Source organism: Hemitrygon akajei, chromosome 3 (genome assembly GCF_048418815.1).
Source record: "Hemitrygon akajei chromosome 3, sHemAka1.3, whole genome shotgun sequence".
NCBI classification, from domain to species: Eukaryota; Metazoa; Chordata; class Chondrichthyes; order Myliobatiformes; family Dasyatidae; genus Hemitrygon; species Hemitrygon akajei.
The window spans coordinates 73,448,293-73,465,118 of NC_133126.1; the positions used below are offsets into that span (position 1 = coordinate 73,448,293).

At 38.9% G+C, this 16,826-nt stretch overlaps 1 protein-coding gene across 5 annotated transcripts in view; it reads right to left on the minus strand.

Annotated features, from left to right (window-relative positions):
- Positions 1-16,826, minus strand: part of fmn1 (formin 1) — a 381,596-nt gene that overhangs the window by 262,645 nt on the left and 102,125 nt on the right. For all 5 annotated transcript variants that reach the window (XR_012098266.1, XM_073040129.1, XM_073040128.1 and 2 more), the window contains one exon: positions 15,264-15,378. Coding sequence is in view for 4 of the 5 variants with exons in the window: in XM_073040129.1 (XP_072896230.1) it covers positions 15,264-15,378 (115 nt within the window). In the remaining variant the exon portion in view is untranslated. The remainder of the gene's footprint in view (positions 1-15,263; positions 15,379-16,826) is intronic.

Consider the following 16,826-nt stretch of genomic DNA (forward strand, 5'->3'; position numbering starts at 1 on the left):
ACTAATGAAATGAAGTGTAATTAATTACAAGTACGGTGCCAAATTTACCCCACCAAATTTTAAACAAGATTGCCAGAGAGAATGTAATCTCCAAATTTATTTAAATTTACAGGATTTCGAGGAAATTCACAGGCCAGATGCAGTGAAGATATTTACCCCGACTGAGGAGTCTAGGACTGGTGGTCATAGTTTCAAATTAAGGAGTAAACCATTTAGGATTGAGAAGAGGAGAAACTTCTTCACCCAGGTGCCGGTGAACCTTTAGAATTTCTCATCTTGGGGGACTGTAGAGGTTCAATTCCTGCATTCATTGAAAATACAGACGGATGAAATTTCTGGAAATTTATGATGCTAAGGGCTGGATGGTTGACTGTGTCCGTTTCTAATGTACTTAGGTAGCCTATGACAAGATTATTCAGGCCAAATAGTCTGTGCTGGTGATAATGTCCTATACTAGCATCCTCTTACTCTCTATTGTCAAGATTTATTTCAGAAATTATAACAAATTTTCCCGGTTTATATCAGAACTGCCCAAACCTAAGTCAAGTCCACCATTCTATAAAGTTAATTCTGGATTTCTCTCTCTAAAGATACTGTCAGGGCTGCTGCACATTTCTAACATTTTATATCAGTTTAATTACAGATTCCCAGCATCTGTAGTACTGGCACCTCACAGTTCAGACTCCTTGATTTTTTTTTAAATCTCTTCTCTTCCCTTTTCATTCATGTCTCCCTTTTTAAACTTACTCAATTTTCAACATAACTTTTGCTATTGAGTATCTTTGTGTCTCCACAGATGTTCCTGGCTTTTTCTTCTAATCTGCAACATGAAAAAAAGTTTGATTTCTAATTTTTCTTGGTTCTTTTGAACCAATAACTTCATTTCACTCTTCATAGATGCCACTTTATCTGTTGAGCAGTTTGTAGATGTACTGCATTTTTAAAAGAAAGTTATTTTCTCCTTTTTTGCTTGCCTAGCTTTCACTATAATGCATTGATGCTGGTAACCTCTACAGCAGTAAGCTCCATAATTTAACTATTTTCTGGTGAGAAGCAAAAATCTTGAATTCACTATGAGATTTAGTAATGGCCACTTATGGTTCCAGTACAAGTCTTCCTCAAGAGTAAAAGCCTGATCCAAGTCTATGCTATAAAACCCTTCTCTGTTCTAAAGAGCTCTACTTGGACAGCTTAATGAAGAGAGTTACAGCTTGATAGGCAAAATCTCTGGTGTAGTCCATAGTCCCTATGAATCTCTTCTACACTGTCTCCAGAGTATTGTTATCCTTTTCATAATAAGGGAACCAGAACTAGAAATTGCTCTAAATGTAATCAAAAGTCCAATGAATCCTGGTGGAAATTAACTCCAGTACATTATTTTCCACTTGTGGCCCTATTAGGTAGACTACAATATTTGATCCTTTAAGTTCTCAATTTCAAACTCTTTTTTTTTTGCTATTTCTTCCCATTAAATGTAACACCACACACTTTCCTACACTAAATTTCATTTTCCCCTTAACAAGCCTATTCTACAAATTTATTAATAATCTGCAATTGGTCAGTCTCAATATTAGTAATATTAGTAATAATTTCTCACCCCCCCCCATTCACCACCATAACCTTCATGCCAACTGACCTTCTGAATTCCATGTTTAAATTGTTTCAGATTCAACTATCTTGATCCAGAGAGGATTACAATTGTGCCTTATTTACTACAGGTATACGGGCATCTAGCAAATTGTGGCAGAAGTATATGAAGATCCCAGAATGCATTCTCATTGATAGATTAAATGTGGGGTACAAGGAATTATGTAACATCAGGGATGGACAATATCAGAAGGACAACCTTCCAAAGTGTTTGCAATCCTAGGATTGCAAATCTTTTAAATCCTACTCTGCTGAGTTCTATTCCTCATCTTTTTTACTCCAGTCCTGCCAAAGGGTCTTGGCCTGAAACATTCTCCGGCATTTTATATTGCCCATTTGTTTGGTGAACCTTTCTACGTGCTAGACACACGAAATGCTGGAGGACTCAGCAGGCCAGGCAGCATCTATGGAAAAAAGTACAGTGATGTTTCAGGCCAAGACCCTTTGGCAGGACTAGACTTGTATTGACATCACGTCTGAAATCAGCACACAATGATTTCTTCAGCTAAATATGCACGGCGTAAATTCAGAAGTGCACAGTAACTAGATTCCATGATGGAGGTAATATTATACTACTATTCTCCAATGAGATTCCAGGTATTTGCACCACAGTATCAGTTTAGTTGTAGAATAAATTAATAGCAAGACATAGGAGGGGTTCATCTATGTCTTAAGTCAAATTTGGAATATCTGTAAACAGCATTTATAATATCAATACTACCTTTTGTCACATGCTTTTCAGAGGTGGCTTACTCCTCTCAAATATATTCTAAGGAATGCCAGCAATTAAAATTTGTCATGACCGCATTCTGACATTAGCTTTGTTCTATCAATCATATCAGATTACTTGTAGCTATTTACGAACGAGTACTTTGTAGCTACGTAGTTGACGGTGGTCCATCTAACATCTGGTTTTGTGCGGTGTATGTTACTCTAAGTGAGACTACATACAATAAGCCTCTTTTCATGTAGGAATAGACTTTTTTTATCTACTGTTCGATCAGCATAATTTGACAGACATTAATAACTTCTGCTCATTCTGAATTCCAACATGTGAAATTTTTCTTTTCTTTGGCAAACATTTCAATGTTGAATGTTATTTGCCTTTAAAGTTCACAGGCCTGGAAAGGATTGGTTGTAATTGACGAAAACAATAAAAAAAATCATTTATCCACACACAATCTCTGAGTGAATAATGGAGGATTAAAAGTTCACCAAAGTACATTAATTAGAGCAGAATGTAATAAATCTGTGATGAGATCATTATTTATTGATTAATCTATGTTAATCTTGATAGTAACTCTTGTCAGAACAGAGTTGTGAAGCTTTACACCAACTGCAAGCTGTAATTTCATAAAATTAAAAGACAAAAAAACCCCAAGTATGAATAGTGTACTACAGGAACATAACTGACTCTAATCTAGAAGTTTAATGGTGCCTAATATATTGTGAGGGGTGACAAAAAGTTGGTCAGACGACACTTAAAGCATATTTTAAAGCATGGAAACTCAGAACATGAAGATAAATGGCTACAGGCACAACCGAATATGATTCAGTGAAGTGAAGAGGGAAAGACACAAAAGGGGAGGGCAAGAGATACACAAGTTTAAAGCAAATGGCCAGGTCTTACTATTTATTCTACAAAAGATGAAAAAGAAAATGTACCCAGTCAAATTCAAATGCAACTTTAAGGTCTGAATTTGTTATGTGGTTTGATTTATGCTTTTAACGTGCAGTTGAATGTTGTCAATATCGAAAATTCTGTTGGTATTTTCAGTTAGTCATAAAATCATAGAGCACTACAGAAACAGGTCCTTTGGCCCATCTAGTCCATGCTGAACTATTATTTTGCATAGTCCCATCGACCGGCACCTGGGAAAGCCCTCTATATCCCTCCCATCCATTCACTTATCCAAACTTCTCTTAAATGTTGAATCAAACTCACATCCACCACTTCCACTGGCAGCTTGTTCCATACTCCCGTTAACCTCTGAGCAAAGAAGTACATCACCCCACTTGTTCCCCTTAAACATTTCAGCTTTTACCCTTAACTATGGCCTCCAGTTCTAATCTTACCTAACCTCACTGGGGGGAAAAATTGCTTGCATTTACCCTATCTATAGCATTCATAATTTTGTATACCTCTATCAAATCTTCCCCCATTCTCCTGCACTTCAGGGAATAATTCAGCCTTTCTTAATAACTCGGGTCCTCAAGTGCTGGCAACATCCTTGAAAATTGTCTCTGTACTCTTTCAATCTTATTGACTTCTTTCCTGTAAATAGGTAACCAAAACCAAACAGAATACTCCAAATTAGGCCTTAACAATGGCTCATAAAACTTCAACACAACATCCCAACTCCTGTACTCAATACTTTGATTAATGAAGGCCAATGTGCCAAAAGCTCTCTTTACAACTCTATCTACTTGTGACACCACTTTTAAGGAATTAGGAAGCTGTATTCCCAGATTCCCCTATTCCCCAGCACTTCTCAGTGCCCTACCCTGGTTTATCCTCCTGAACTACAACACCTCACACTTGTCTGCATTAAATTCCATCTGCCATTTTTCAACCCATTTTTCCAGTTGGTCCACATCCTGCTGAAAACTTTCATAGCCTTCCTCACAGTCCACTACACCCTCAATATTTGTGTTATCTGCAAATTTTCTAATCCACTTTACCACATTATCATCCAGATTGTTGATGTAATGACAAACTGCAACAGACCCAGCACCAGTCCCTGCAGCACTCCACTAGTCACAGGCCTCCAGTCAGAGAGTCAATCATCTACTACCACTCCCTGGCTTCTCCCATGAAACCAACGCTGAATCCAATTTACTAACTCAACCTGAATGCCAAGTGACTGAAACTTCTTGACCAACCTCCCATATGGAACCTTCTTAAAAGCCTTGCTAAAGGCCATGTGGACAACATCCACTGCCTTTTCTTAATAAACTTTCCTGATAACCTCCTCAAAGGACTCTAAGTTTGGTTAGACACCACCTACCAATTATTTCATGCCTATCCAAATACTTATCCAGTCCCTTAGAATACCTTCCAATAACTCAATCCACTAGCGACTTCAGGCTCCAGCTACCCAGCTCCAGCTACTCCAGCTACCCTCAGCTACCCTCCAATCCTTTGGCAGCTCACCAATGGCTAAGGGTGTTTTAGATATCTTTGCTAGGGCCCCAGCAATTTCTGCACCAGCCTCTCACAAGGACCAAGGGAACGCCTCATGAGGCCCTGGGGACTAATCCACCCTTACTTTCATCAAGAGAGCAAACACCTCCTCCTCTGTAATTTATATATGGTCAATGACTTCACTGCTGCTTTGCCTCACTTCTATAGACTGTGACTGTCTTGTGTGTAAATAGAGATCCAAAAAAAAATTAATATCATCCCGACCTCTTTCAGCTCTATAGATAGATCACCATTTTGACATTTAAGAGGACCTATTTTACCTCTTTGCTATCCTTTTGCTCTTAATATATCTGTAGAAGCTCTTAGAATTCTCCTTCACTTTGTCTGTTAGGGCAACCTCATGCCTTCTTTTAACCTCCCTGATCTCCTCAAGTGTTCTCTTGCATTTTTTTTAATACTCAAATACCTTATTTGTTCCTTGCTGCCTATTCCTGCTATACACCTCCTCCTCCTCCTTAACCAGGGCCTCAAAATCTCTTAAAAACCATCATTAAACCTGTTATCTTTGCCTTTTATTCTCACAGGAACATACCAACTCTGTACTCTCACTTTTGTAAGCCTCCCACTTACCAAACACGCCTTTGCCACAAAACAACCTGTCTCACTTCACACTTGTCAAATCCTTTAAAATCTCAACCTGAGGACCAGATCTATCCTTCTCCATAATTACCTTGAAACTAAGGGATAATGATTATTAGATCCAATGTGATCCTCTACACCTGCGTCTATCATCTACCCTGTCTCATTCCCTAATTGGATATCCAGTATTGCACTTTATCGTGGTGTGACCTCTATTTATTGATCAAGAAAACTTTCCTGAACACACTCTTTCCCATCCAGCCCATCTACAGTATGGGAGTTCCAGACAATATGTGGAAAGTTAAAATCACCTAGTATCACAGCCTAATGTTACTTGAAACAGCTGTGTTCTCTCAAAAAATTTGTTCTTCTAAATCCTGCTGACTATTGGGTGGTTCATAATATAATCCTATTTATGCAGTCATCCCTTTTATTCTGAGGTTGCGCCCTTTGGTCTGAGACTCCCCACATTAGGAAATATCCTCTCCACATCCACTCACTTTAGCCCTTTCAGCATTCAGTAGGGTTCAATGAGATCCCCCTCTCCCACTCATTTTTCTAAATTCCAGTAAGTACAGGCCCAGAGCCATCAAAAGCTCCTCATATGATAAGCCTTTTATTCCCTGAATCATTTTCATGAACCCCCTTTGAAGCCTATCCAAAGTCAGAACATCCTTTCTTAGATAAGGGGCTCAAAGCTGCTCACAATACTTCAAGGAGGCCTCACCAATGCCTTATAAAGCCTCAGTATTACATCCTTGTTTTTATATCTGAGTTCTCTGGAATAAATGCTAACATTGCATTTGCCTTCCTCACCACCAACTCAACCTGCAAGTTAGCCTTTAGGGAATCCTGCATGAGGACTCCCAAGAACCCTTTGCACCTCAGATTTTTGAATTTTCCCCCCATTTAAAAAATACGGTAGTCTATGCTTTTATTTCTTCTACCAAAGTGCATGACCATACACTTCCTGATGCTGTATTCTATCTGCCACTTCTTTGCCCATTCTCTTAATCTGTCCTTCAACAGCCTCCCTGCATCCTTAACACTATCTGCCCTTCACTTATCTTTTTATCATTCGAATACTTGACCACAAAGCCATCAATTCTGTCCTCTAAATCAATGTCATATAACGTAAAAAGAAATGATCCCAATACCAACCTCTGTAGAGCACCACTCTTGACTCCAACTTCCTCCCAATGAGGTCAGGCTAACAGGCTTATAATTTCTTCTGTCATCCTCCCTTTTTCAAGACTGGAGTGATATTTTCAATTTTGCAGTCCTCCAGAGCTATGCCAGACTATAGTGATTCTTGAAAGTTCATTACTAATGCCTCCACAATCTCTTCAGCTTCCTCTTTCAGAGCCCTCAAGAGTAGTCCATTTGATCCAGGTGACTTATCTATCAATAGACCTTTCGGTTCCCATGCACCTTTTCTGTAGTTATAGCAACTGCACTCACTTCTGCCCCCTGCCACTTTCAAAAATATGGCATATTGGGTCCAAGTCCATAGGACACTCAAAACAGCTGCGCAGGTTGACTCTGTGGTTAAGAAGGCATACGGTGTAATGGCCTTCATTAATCGTGGAATTGAATTTAGGAGTTGATAGGTACGGTTGCAGTTATATAAGACTCTGGTCAGACTCCACTTGGAATACTGTGCTCAGTTCTGGTCACCTCACTACAGGAAGGATGTGGAAGCCATAGAAAGAGTACAGAGGAGATTTACAAGGATGTTGCCTGGATTGGGGAGCATGCCTTATGAAAACAGGTTGAGTGAACTCAGCCTTTTTTTCTTGGAGCGACAGAGGATGAGAGGTGACCTGATAGAGGTGTATAAGATGATGAGAGGCATTGATCGTGTGGATAGTCAGAGGCTTTTTCCCAGGGCTGAAATGGTTGCCACAAGAAGACACAGGTTTAAGGTACTGGGGAGCAGGTACAGAGGAGATGTCAGGGTTAAGTTTTTTACTCAGAGAGTGGTGAGTGCGTGGAATGGGCTGCCAGCAATGGTGGTGGAGGTGGATATGATAGGGTCTTTTAAGAAGCTTTTAGATAGGTACATGGAGCTTAGAAAAAAATGATAATGATTTGCATTTTGATTTCCACAATTTCTCCAGCAAACAGGGAGGTTACTGTCATAATGGGATTTCTGAGAGGGTGTAATAAAATATCTTATCAAGTTTTTCCATCCAAACTCCCTCTATTTCTGTGAACTGGTACACTTCCACTGATATCTCCATATTGTTGTCCATTCTTCCTCAGATATAATTATCCCTCCTTCCTTCTCCCATTTTGTTTTAATGTATGAAGTCGAATGTGTTTTAAGATTTGACAACCCCTTATACATGCTTGAAATGATTCTACTACCATTATCTGAATTATATGCTTTTATATGTATTTGCCTTGGTTACATTTTTAAACGTCTTATTAACATATTGTCGCATCTGTAAATACCGATAAAAATTTTGTTTTTCTAGTAAGTGTTTCTCTTTAAGCATTTCAAAACTGAACAGTGTTCCTTCTTTCATTATGTTGCAAAGAACTGTTATTCCTTTAGCTGTCCAGTCCTTAAATCTAGCATTCAATATATTTGGTGTAAAATCCGAGTCATATGCACACCATATAAGAATTGCAATATCTCCCTCTAGATTATATTTTTTTATAGTAGTTTTCCATATTTTAAGAGTCAATTTCACCCATGGGTTATCAATAGTATTTATGTACCTTTGCAGGTTGTTATCAGCCAAAATTGCTTGTATGCGGATGGGAAGTACCTGCTCTTCAATGTTTTTCCATTGAGCGTCATATGATGGGTTACACCAACATATCACAGCTCTCAACTGTGCTGGAAAATAATAATCTCTAAGAGAAGGCAGGCCCCATCCCCCCTTTTCCTTTGCTAATTGCAAAGTTTTGAGACGAACTCTAGGCCTTTTACCCTGCCAAATATGGTTTAACTACATAATGCCTCATAGGCCTGATTTTATTCTCAAAAATCAATGAACCTGTTGTAAAAAAAAGATCACTCCCTACTTGTACATAGTTCTTTCCTTTTGCTTGTTTTTTCTTTCCACTCTTTTCTATAAGTGTATACCTCAGATAAATACTTTGTGGAGATTTGTGATATATATGATTATATGATATATATGTACAATGTCTGAAATACATCTTATGGAAATATTTGTTTGATGATGAACTTCAATAAAAAAATAAATTACAAAAAAAAAAGAAAAATAGAGGGCTATAGGGAAGCCTAGTAATTTCTAAGGTAGGGATATGTTCGGCACAACTTTGTGGGACGAAGGACCTGTATTGTGCTGTAGGTTTTCTATGTTTCTATTACTAGTGTCTTCAACAGTGAAGACTGATGCAAAATACTTATTCAGTTTATTCAGCATTTCCTTGTCCCCCATCACTCGTTCTCCAGCATCATTTTCCAGTGGTCCAATATCTACTCTCATCTCTCTTTTACTCTTCTGAAAAATCTTCTGGTATCCTCTTTGATATTATTGGCTAGCTTACCTTCGTATTTCATCTTTTTGATCCTTATGGCTTTTTAGTTGCCTTTTGTTGGTTTTAAAAGTTTCCCAATCCTTTACTTTCTCACTAATTTTTGCTCTATTATATATCCTCTATTTTGCTTTTATTTTGGCTTTGATTTCCCTTGTCAGCCACAGCTGTGTCATCTTGCCTTTAGAATACTTTTTCTTCTTTGGGATGGATATATCCCGTGCCTTCCAAATTACTCCCAAAAACTCCAGCCATTGCTGCTTTGTGGTCAGCCCTGCTAGAATCCCCTTCCAATCAACTGTCACCAGCCCCTTTCTCATGGCTCTGTAGTTCCCTTTACTCCATTGTAATACTGACACATCTGGCTTTAGCTTTTCCTTCTCAAATTACAGGGTGAATTCAATATATTATGATTACGGCCAACTAAGGATCCCTTTACCTTAAGCTTCCTAATCAAATCCAGTTCATTACACAATGCCCATTCTGGAGTAGCTGATCCCTAGAGGGCTCAATGCAAACTGCTCTAAAAAGCCATCTCATAGGATCCAAAATCAGCACCAACCTGATTTTCCAAATCTACCTGCATATTGAAATCCCCCATGACAATTGTAACATTGCCCCTTGGACATGTATTTTCTATCTCCGACTGAAATTTGTAGCCCACATTCTGGCTACTGTTCGGAGGCCTGTATACAACTCTTGCCAGGGTCTTTTTACCCTTGCAGTTCCTTTCTGCAATGATTCTACATCTTCTGATCCCAGGTCTCCTCTTTCTAATGATTTGATTTCATCTTTTACCAACAGAGCCACTGCACCCCCTCTGCCTACCTGCATGTCCTTTCAAACAATGTGTATCCTTGGATGTTAAGCTCCCAACATAATCTTTTTTTAACCACTACTCACTGATTCCCATAATGTCATACCTGCCAATCACTAACTGTGCTGCAGAATCATCTACCATATTTTGAGTACTGCATGAATGCCAACATAACACCTTCAGTCCTGTATTCATCACCCTTTTTGATTTTGTTCCCGTTATACTGCAACTCATTTCACTGACTGCAATTTTGCCCTATCATCTGCCTGTCCTTCCTGACGGACTCATTATACACTGTTTCTGCTTGTATATCAACTGCACCCCCCCCCCATCCTCAGCCCTATCACTTGGTTTCCTATACACCTGCCAAATCCATTTAAACCCTCCTCAACAGTTCCAGCAAACATGCTTGCAAGGATGTTGGTCTCCCTCTCGAGTTCAAGTGTAACCCGTCCCCAGGAGAGATCCCAATGATCCAGAAATCTGAAACCTTGCCCCCTGCACCAGTTCTTCAGCCACACATTCATCTACCAAATCATCCTATTCTTAACCTCATTCGCTCATGGCACAGGCAGCAATCCAGATATTACTACCCTGGAAATCCTGCTTTTCAACTTTCTACAAAGCTCCCTAAAATCTCCCTTCAGGACCTCCTCCCTTTTCCTACCCATGTTATTGACGCCAATATATACCAAGACATCAGCTGCTCACCCTCCCCTTTAGAATGCTGTGGACCCAATCAGAGGCATCCCTGACACTGGCACCTGGGAGGCAACATACCATCCATATGTTCCTATCGTGCCCACAGAATCTGGTGTCTACTCCTTTAACCAAGGAACCCCCATCACTACTGCAGTCCTTTTATCCCCCTTTCCTTTCTGAGCCACAGCGCCAGAGATGTCTGTGTCTTTCCAAAGCCATGCTGGTGAACTGAGACCAATGTAAACTATGCCTTAGTGTCATTATGTGTCAAAAAGAACCAAAGGGGAGTTAATGGGAAAGTGAGAAAGAATAAAGTGCAGAGATGGACTAAGGAGGAGGAGGAGGAAATGGAAATCTGGTGAGATTGTCTTACTGGGAGTCGGCACAGCCCAATAGGCCAGATAACCTTTTCCTTGTCATAAAAATTTGTAAAATAGATAATGTCTGTGAACCGAGGTGCAATATTTTCAAATGTGGGCATGTATTGCAAGTTGACAATATCAGTCATTCAACACAAAGAGAATATTAAGACTATTATTCAAATGAGATGGGTTTACAATGTTGATTGCCTGGATATCTGCCAGCAAGAGCTGTACATACAGGTGTTGCCCCACAGTGAAGGACCAGTCATGTTGGCTGAAGTTCATACTTTTATTGAGACCATGAATTTGTACTTTTAGTAAATGGGTCTTGATAGAAAGCATTTCCGAGAACAAGTCTGATCCATTTGGCCAGTAGGAGACAACTGATTCACCAAGGAGATGTAGATGAGGTGAAATATATGGATTACTGCAGCAACAACACTACCTCTCAGTCAAATAACCCTTGTGCTAGATGAGACCACATGAGTCTAGGGGGAAGAAGCTTTACTGGTGTTACTTCTCCCCGTGAATTCATTATAATACATTTCTAAACTTCTCCTGCATACATTCAAGTCTTAAAATAGCAATACAACACCAGTGCTAAATGTATAATATTGATACATCCTGGCTTCATGGAAGAAATAATATATATGGCATTACAGGCCACAGGAGTTGGCAGGGGGCGAAGTGGGTCCGTGGAGATATTTAATAATGGTTGTTCTGATGAACCACGCAAGGCAGTGCATCACTTAGGCACTGTTAAATGAATGAGCCTAAGTAGTTATATTTCATGCCTGTATTCAATTACTGAAACTGGCTCTAGGTATATTACAACGATTATTTCTGAAAATGTGTGCAATGTTTACAACGAACTGCAAATCCGAAATGCATTCAGAAAATCAGGATGCACCTGCTCAAAGAGAAATAGTTTATTTTTAGCTAAAATTCTTTCATCACAATCTATAGAGGAATATGGCAGCCTTGTGAGACACTGAGCAATTATTTTCCAGAGAGTACTTCTCACCTCTAAAGCACAAAAGAATGGTTAAAAATGTGACCTAATAAATGCCTTCTTCAGCAACACATTTAACCAATTTGCAGTAGTGGGAAATCCTATTTGTTGCCAAATCATTAAGAAAGGCAAGTCCTAGAACAAAAACATTCTGCAGTGATAGAGCTAGATGGAAAGCAACAATAAAAAAAGTGCAGATTAGAGAAAATAACAAGTTGGACATTTGATACATCCTTTAAATTTGAGGAAACCTGGTGACCTTTTATTTAATATTTTCATATGCTTTGACTTATTGCTCTTCCAGTTACCTTCTCGAAATATTGGATTCAATCAGACAGTTTTTCTTTTTTCTTGCTTTCACTCTCAGTTTGAGCAGCCCAGTTTTTTTTCTCTATTTTATTGTTTTCTTTTTGTTTTGTGGATTTTTAAACGTATATTATAATTATAAAAGTTTCTTTATTTTTTTTCTTTTCATGGAAAAGAGGAGAATCAATGATCTTTTTCTTTATTACATACTATTAGATTAATACTATGTATGATCTTGATAATGTTTATTTTACCTTTTACATGAATTATTATTATTAATATAGATGTTTGGGATAATTCTCCTCTTGCGCGCGCGCATGCGCGCGCACACACACACACACACACACACTCTTTTATTTAACTAATAAAAGATTGATAAAGAAAATCTGCAGATGCTGGAAATTAGATACAAAAACAGAAAACGTTCAATATACCCAACAGGTCTGGTGGGGAAAACAGAATATTTTAGGCTGATGGCTGTTTTACCATTTTATATACAACACATATTGTGGCCACTGTACTGTATGCTACCAATATTCCACATTCCCTCTATTCCTTTCTCACCAGTCCTCCCAGATTCCCTCTCCGCCACGAGTCTAGTGAAACAAAACCCAGAGACCAGGGGTACTATATCTCTAGGAGACACGAGAAAAACTTCAGTTGCCAAAAATCAAGGGCAACACCCAGAGATACCCAGAAGGTCAGGCAGCATCTATGGAGGTGAATGAATAGGTGACTTTTCAGACCGAGAACCTTCGTAAGGACTCAGCAGGCCTGATGAAGGTTCTCAGCCCAAAACATTGATTGCCTGTTTCCCTCCATTGATGTTGCCTGACCTGCTGAGTTGCTCCATCATTTTGTATGAATTGAACTGTTTCTCTGTTCAGACTGGTAAGAGAAGGGGTGAGAGTAGACATGTGGGAAACAAGGGAGATGCATGTGAGGGCTCCATCAACCTCAGTAGAAGAGAAGGTATTTTCCCAAGGAAGTACATTTCAGGGGTCCAAGGGTAGAAAGCTTCACCTGGAGAACACATTTGGCAGAGACAAAGAAAATGAGAGAATGGAAGGTTGTCTTTACTGGAAGTATAGTTAGGTATTGGTGGATGGAAGTATAGTTAAAGTAGCCATGAGATTCCCCAGGTTCCTAGTAGATATCAGTGGATAGCTTATGTTCTGAGTAAGAAACAGAAAACCAGAAAAGGAAGAGTCAGATTTAAACAGTTTCTTTCAAAATCAGAGGAAATCCCAAGACTTTAAAGGCAAATAAACAGTGCAGATAAAGGCAGGTGATTAACCTGTACACAAGATCCTACAGATGACAAAGAAATACCACCAGATAATCTCCTTTAGAGATGCTGAACTCAGATGAGGCCATCATAGTGTTTCAACACTGCAAGAGAAAAACAGCAGACCTGTTCCTGAGGCAGCTCACCTCAGGAAAGGCACATTTATTATGGAGGCAATTGAGTACAGATTCTCAGAGGCTTCATCAAGAGATGAAAATGAATGATATTCACAGTTTTATTTGGGACTAGTGTCAGGATTGAACTTGCTAATGCCATGACAGCAACTGGAAAACCTATACTGAACAACACAGCTGAGCAGTCAATTGAGAAGACTGCTTAGAAATCCCAATGGCCTTAGGTGGCTGTGCACATGAGGAGGGCAGGTTAGAATTCTCAGTGCAGCAAATGCCATCAGGATGTGAATGAGCAAAATTACCCTGATTTACTCACTGCTGCCACTGTGTAGGCAGTAGCCTTACAGTATGGAAACAGGTCCTGCCATTCTCTGAGTCCATGGTGACCATTAAGAACCCATTTATATTAATTTCATTTTATTCTCCATGCAATCCTATCAATTCCCCCAAATTATACCACTATTCTCAATTCCCGCAAATTATACCACTACTATGAACTCTGCCCAGGGGTCAATTTACAGTGGCAATTTACAATTTACAATTTAATTTACCAACCTGCAGGTCTTTGACGTGTGGAAAGAAACACACACAGCCATAAGGAGACTGTGCAGCCTGCACAAAGGCAGTACCTTAAGTCAGGATCGAACCTGGTTTGATGGAAGGGTGAAGCAGCAGGTCCACCAGCTACACCACTGTGCTGCAAATCTCAGCTATTCAACTATCCAAAGTTATCGGAACCTCAAGGCTTGCAATTATGCTTATGCAGAATCACAGCAGGCTTTGCTCATTTGGCCATGACTAAGAGATTGAAAGGAAATTCTGCTTAATACGAACGTCAAAATGGGTATAACCTCATTTCAATTTCTACTGGAATGGTTAATTGCACCGAGAACAAAAATGGAGTTACCAAATAAAAGCAATAAAATGAATACGATTTCAGAAAAAAATGTGAACAATCCATTGACTGGGTTACTGTCACACGGTGTCACAGACAGTACCAGGTGGAGCGAAAACTGAACTGGACTAACAGGCATTGCAGGTTGTTTTCAGCTTTGTGAAACATCTAGAAACAGTAGATAGATGTTGCAAACCCAGTTCAAAACTTGATACCTTCTATATTTAACTTGCAGATTATGCTGTTGAATACCATTCAAACAGAATTAATTTGCCTACACATCAACTTACAAGGTAGAGTACATTGGGCGTTTATCTGATTCGGCTGAATACAACTTCAGTCACAAAATACATTCTGTGCAATACAATCCAAAAGTAAGTTTAACTAATATAACTCTATTGAGTATTTAATGCCTCAATATGGCCCAAAGATGCATAAATGGATAATATGGATAACATATAGTAGACCAAAAGAAAGAAGCTAATTGCTTAGTTAGCCACTTACATAATGCAGTTTAGTATCTACATGCTAGATGGTTCTTCTCAATGAAGTGTATGTTTCTGATCAAAAATACAAACCATTTTCCACTCAATACATCTTCCCAAATCTAGCGCAAGCTGCTAATATCATTAAGTGTGGTAGTTCTGCACAAGAGGGCCACTTACATTTTAGACATGTCACATTTGCAAACTTCAGAGAGTAAATCAAAATCCATACAACCAAATACTTCTAAAATTGCCACACAAATATTTTAATTGAATTTTATATCAATATATTTAATAGAGCATCAAGTTGCTTCTTACCAGCTTCTGTGTATTTTAACCCCACTTTTTCTTCCTCATCTTTTGGTTTGGGGGGTGGCCAAATGGCATGAAGTCGTCCAGGAGTTCGGTCTTCTGATTCTGATGGAGATAAATCCTGTGATAAAAGTTAAAAGAGAGACATTAAGGAAAACACATGCAAGAAAGGTAGGTGCGTAGCACAGCTCTTACTTTAATACAATAAAGAATCTTTTGTTGCATTTCTTTGGAATAGATCTACAGTGTATTTGCTTAATACTCATTTCCCACATTTATTCCTTCCAATTTTGCCACATGTGAAGGGTTAATGATATAAGATATACACAGAGACAGATTGAATTCTGTTTATCCTACAACTTTTGATTATTTGCACAGAACATGATGTCAAGCCAGGTCAACTATAATTAGAATATAGCTGGTACCTACTGCTAGATTTAATTTATATCTGCATTACACTTTTGGAGTTCACATGTGATATAGACTTCAGTTCAAGGATCCTGGGATATAGGACAGAAAACAGATCCTTCGGTACAACTCATACAGGCCAACCAAGTTATCTAGTTGAACTGGTCCAATTTACCCACGTTTGACTGATACCACACCAAACTATTCTTATCCAAATATCTTTATAATGGCATATTTGTACCTGCCTCTGCCACTTCCTCTGGCAGCTAGTTCTATAAGTGCATCACACAATGTGAAAAAGATGTCCCTTGGGTCCCTTTTAAATTTTCTCCCTCTCACTTTAAACCTTTGCCCTCTACCCTCTAGTTTTGGACTCCCCTGCCTTAGGGAAAGGACTGTGGCTATTCATCTTATCTATACCCCTCAAGATTTTATATAGCTCTATAAGGTTACCACCCCCCCCCCACCAGCTTCCCATACTCCAAGGAAAAAATCCTAGCCCATTCAAACCCTCCAGTCCAGCTAACGACCTTATAAATATTTTTAAAAATCTTTTCAAGTTTAATTGCATTCTTTCTCAAGCAGGTCACAACCAGATCCCCAAATGTGGCTTTACCCATGGCTTGCACAGCTGCAACATGATGTACCAACTCTTGTACTTAAAAGCCTGACTGATGAAAGCAAGCATGCCAAATGTCTTCTTCACCACCTTGTCAACTTGTACCCATAGGTCTTTCAGTTTTACAGCATTCCTCAGAGCCTTGCCATTTACTGTCCAAGTACTGCCTTGGGTTGTCTTACCAAAATACAACACCTTTCATTTATCCAGATTAAATTCATCAGCTATTCCTTAGCATATTTGCCCAGTCGATCAAGATCCCATTGTAATCTTAAATAAACTTCTTCACTGTCCACCATATAACCAATTTCAGTATCATCTGTAAACTTAGTCATCATACCACCTGCATTTTCATCCAATGTCTAATGTCTTCCACAGCGAAAAGTGGTATAAAATACTTATTCATTATTCCACCATTTATTTGTCCCCCATTACTAACTCTCCTGAGTTATTTTCCAGTGGTCTGATATCCACTCTTGCCTCTCTTTTACTCTTTATATATCTGAAAAAGCTTTTGGAATACTCTTTAATATTATTAGCTA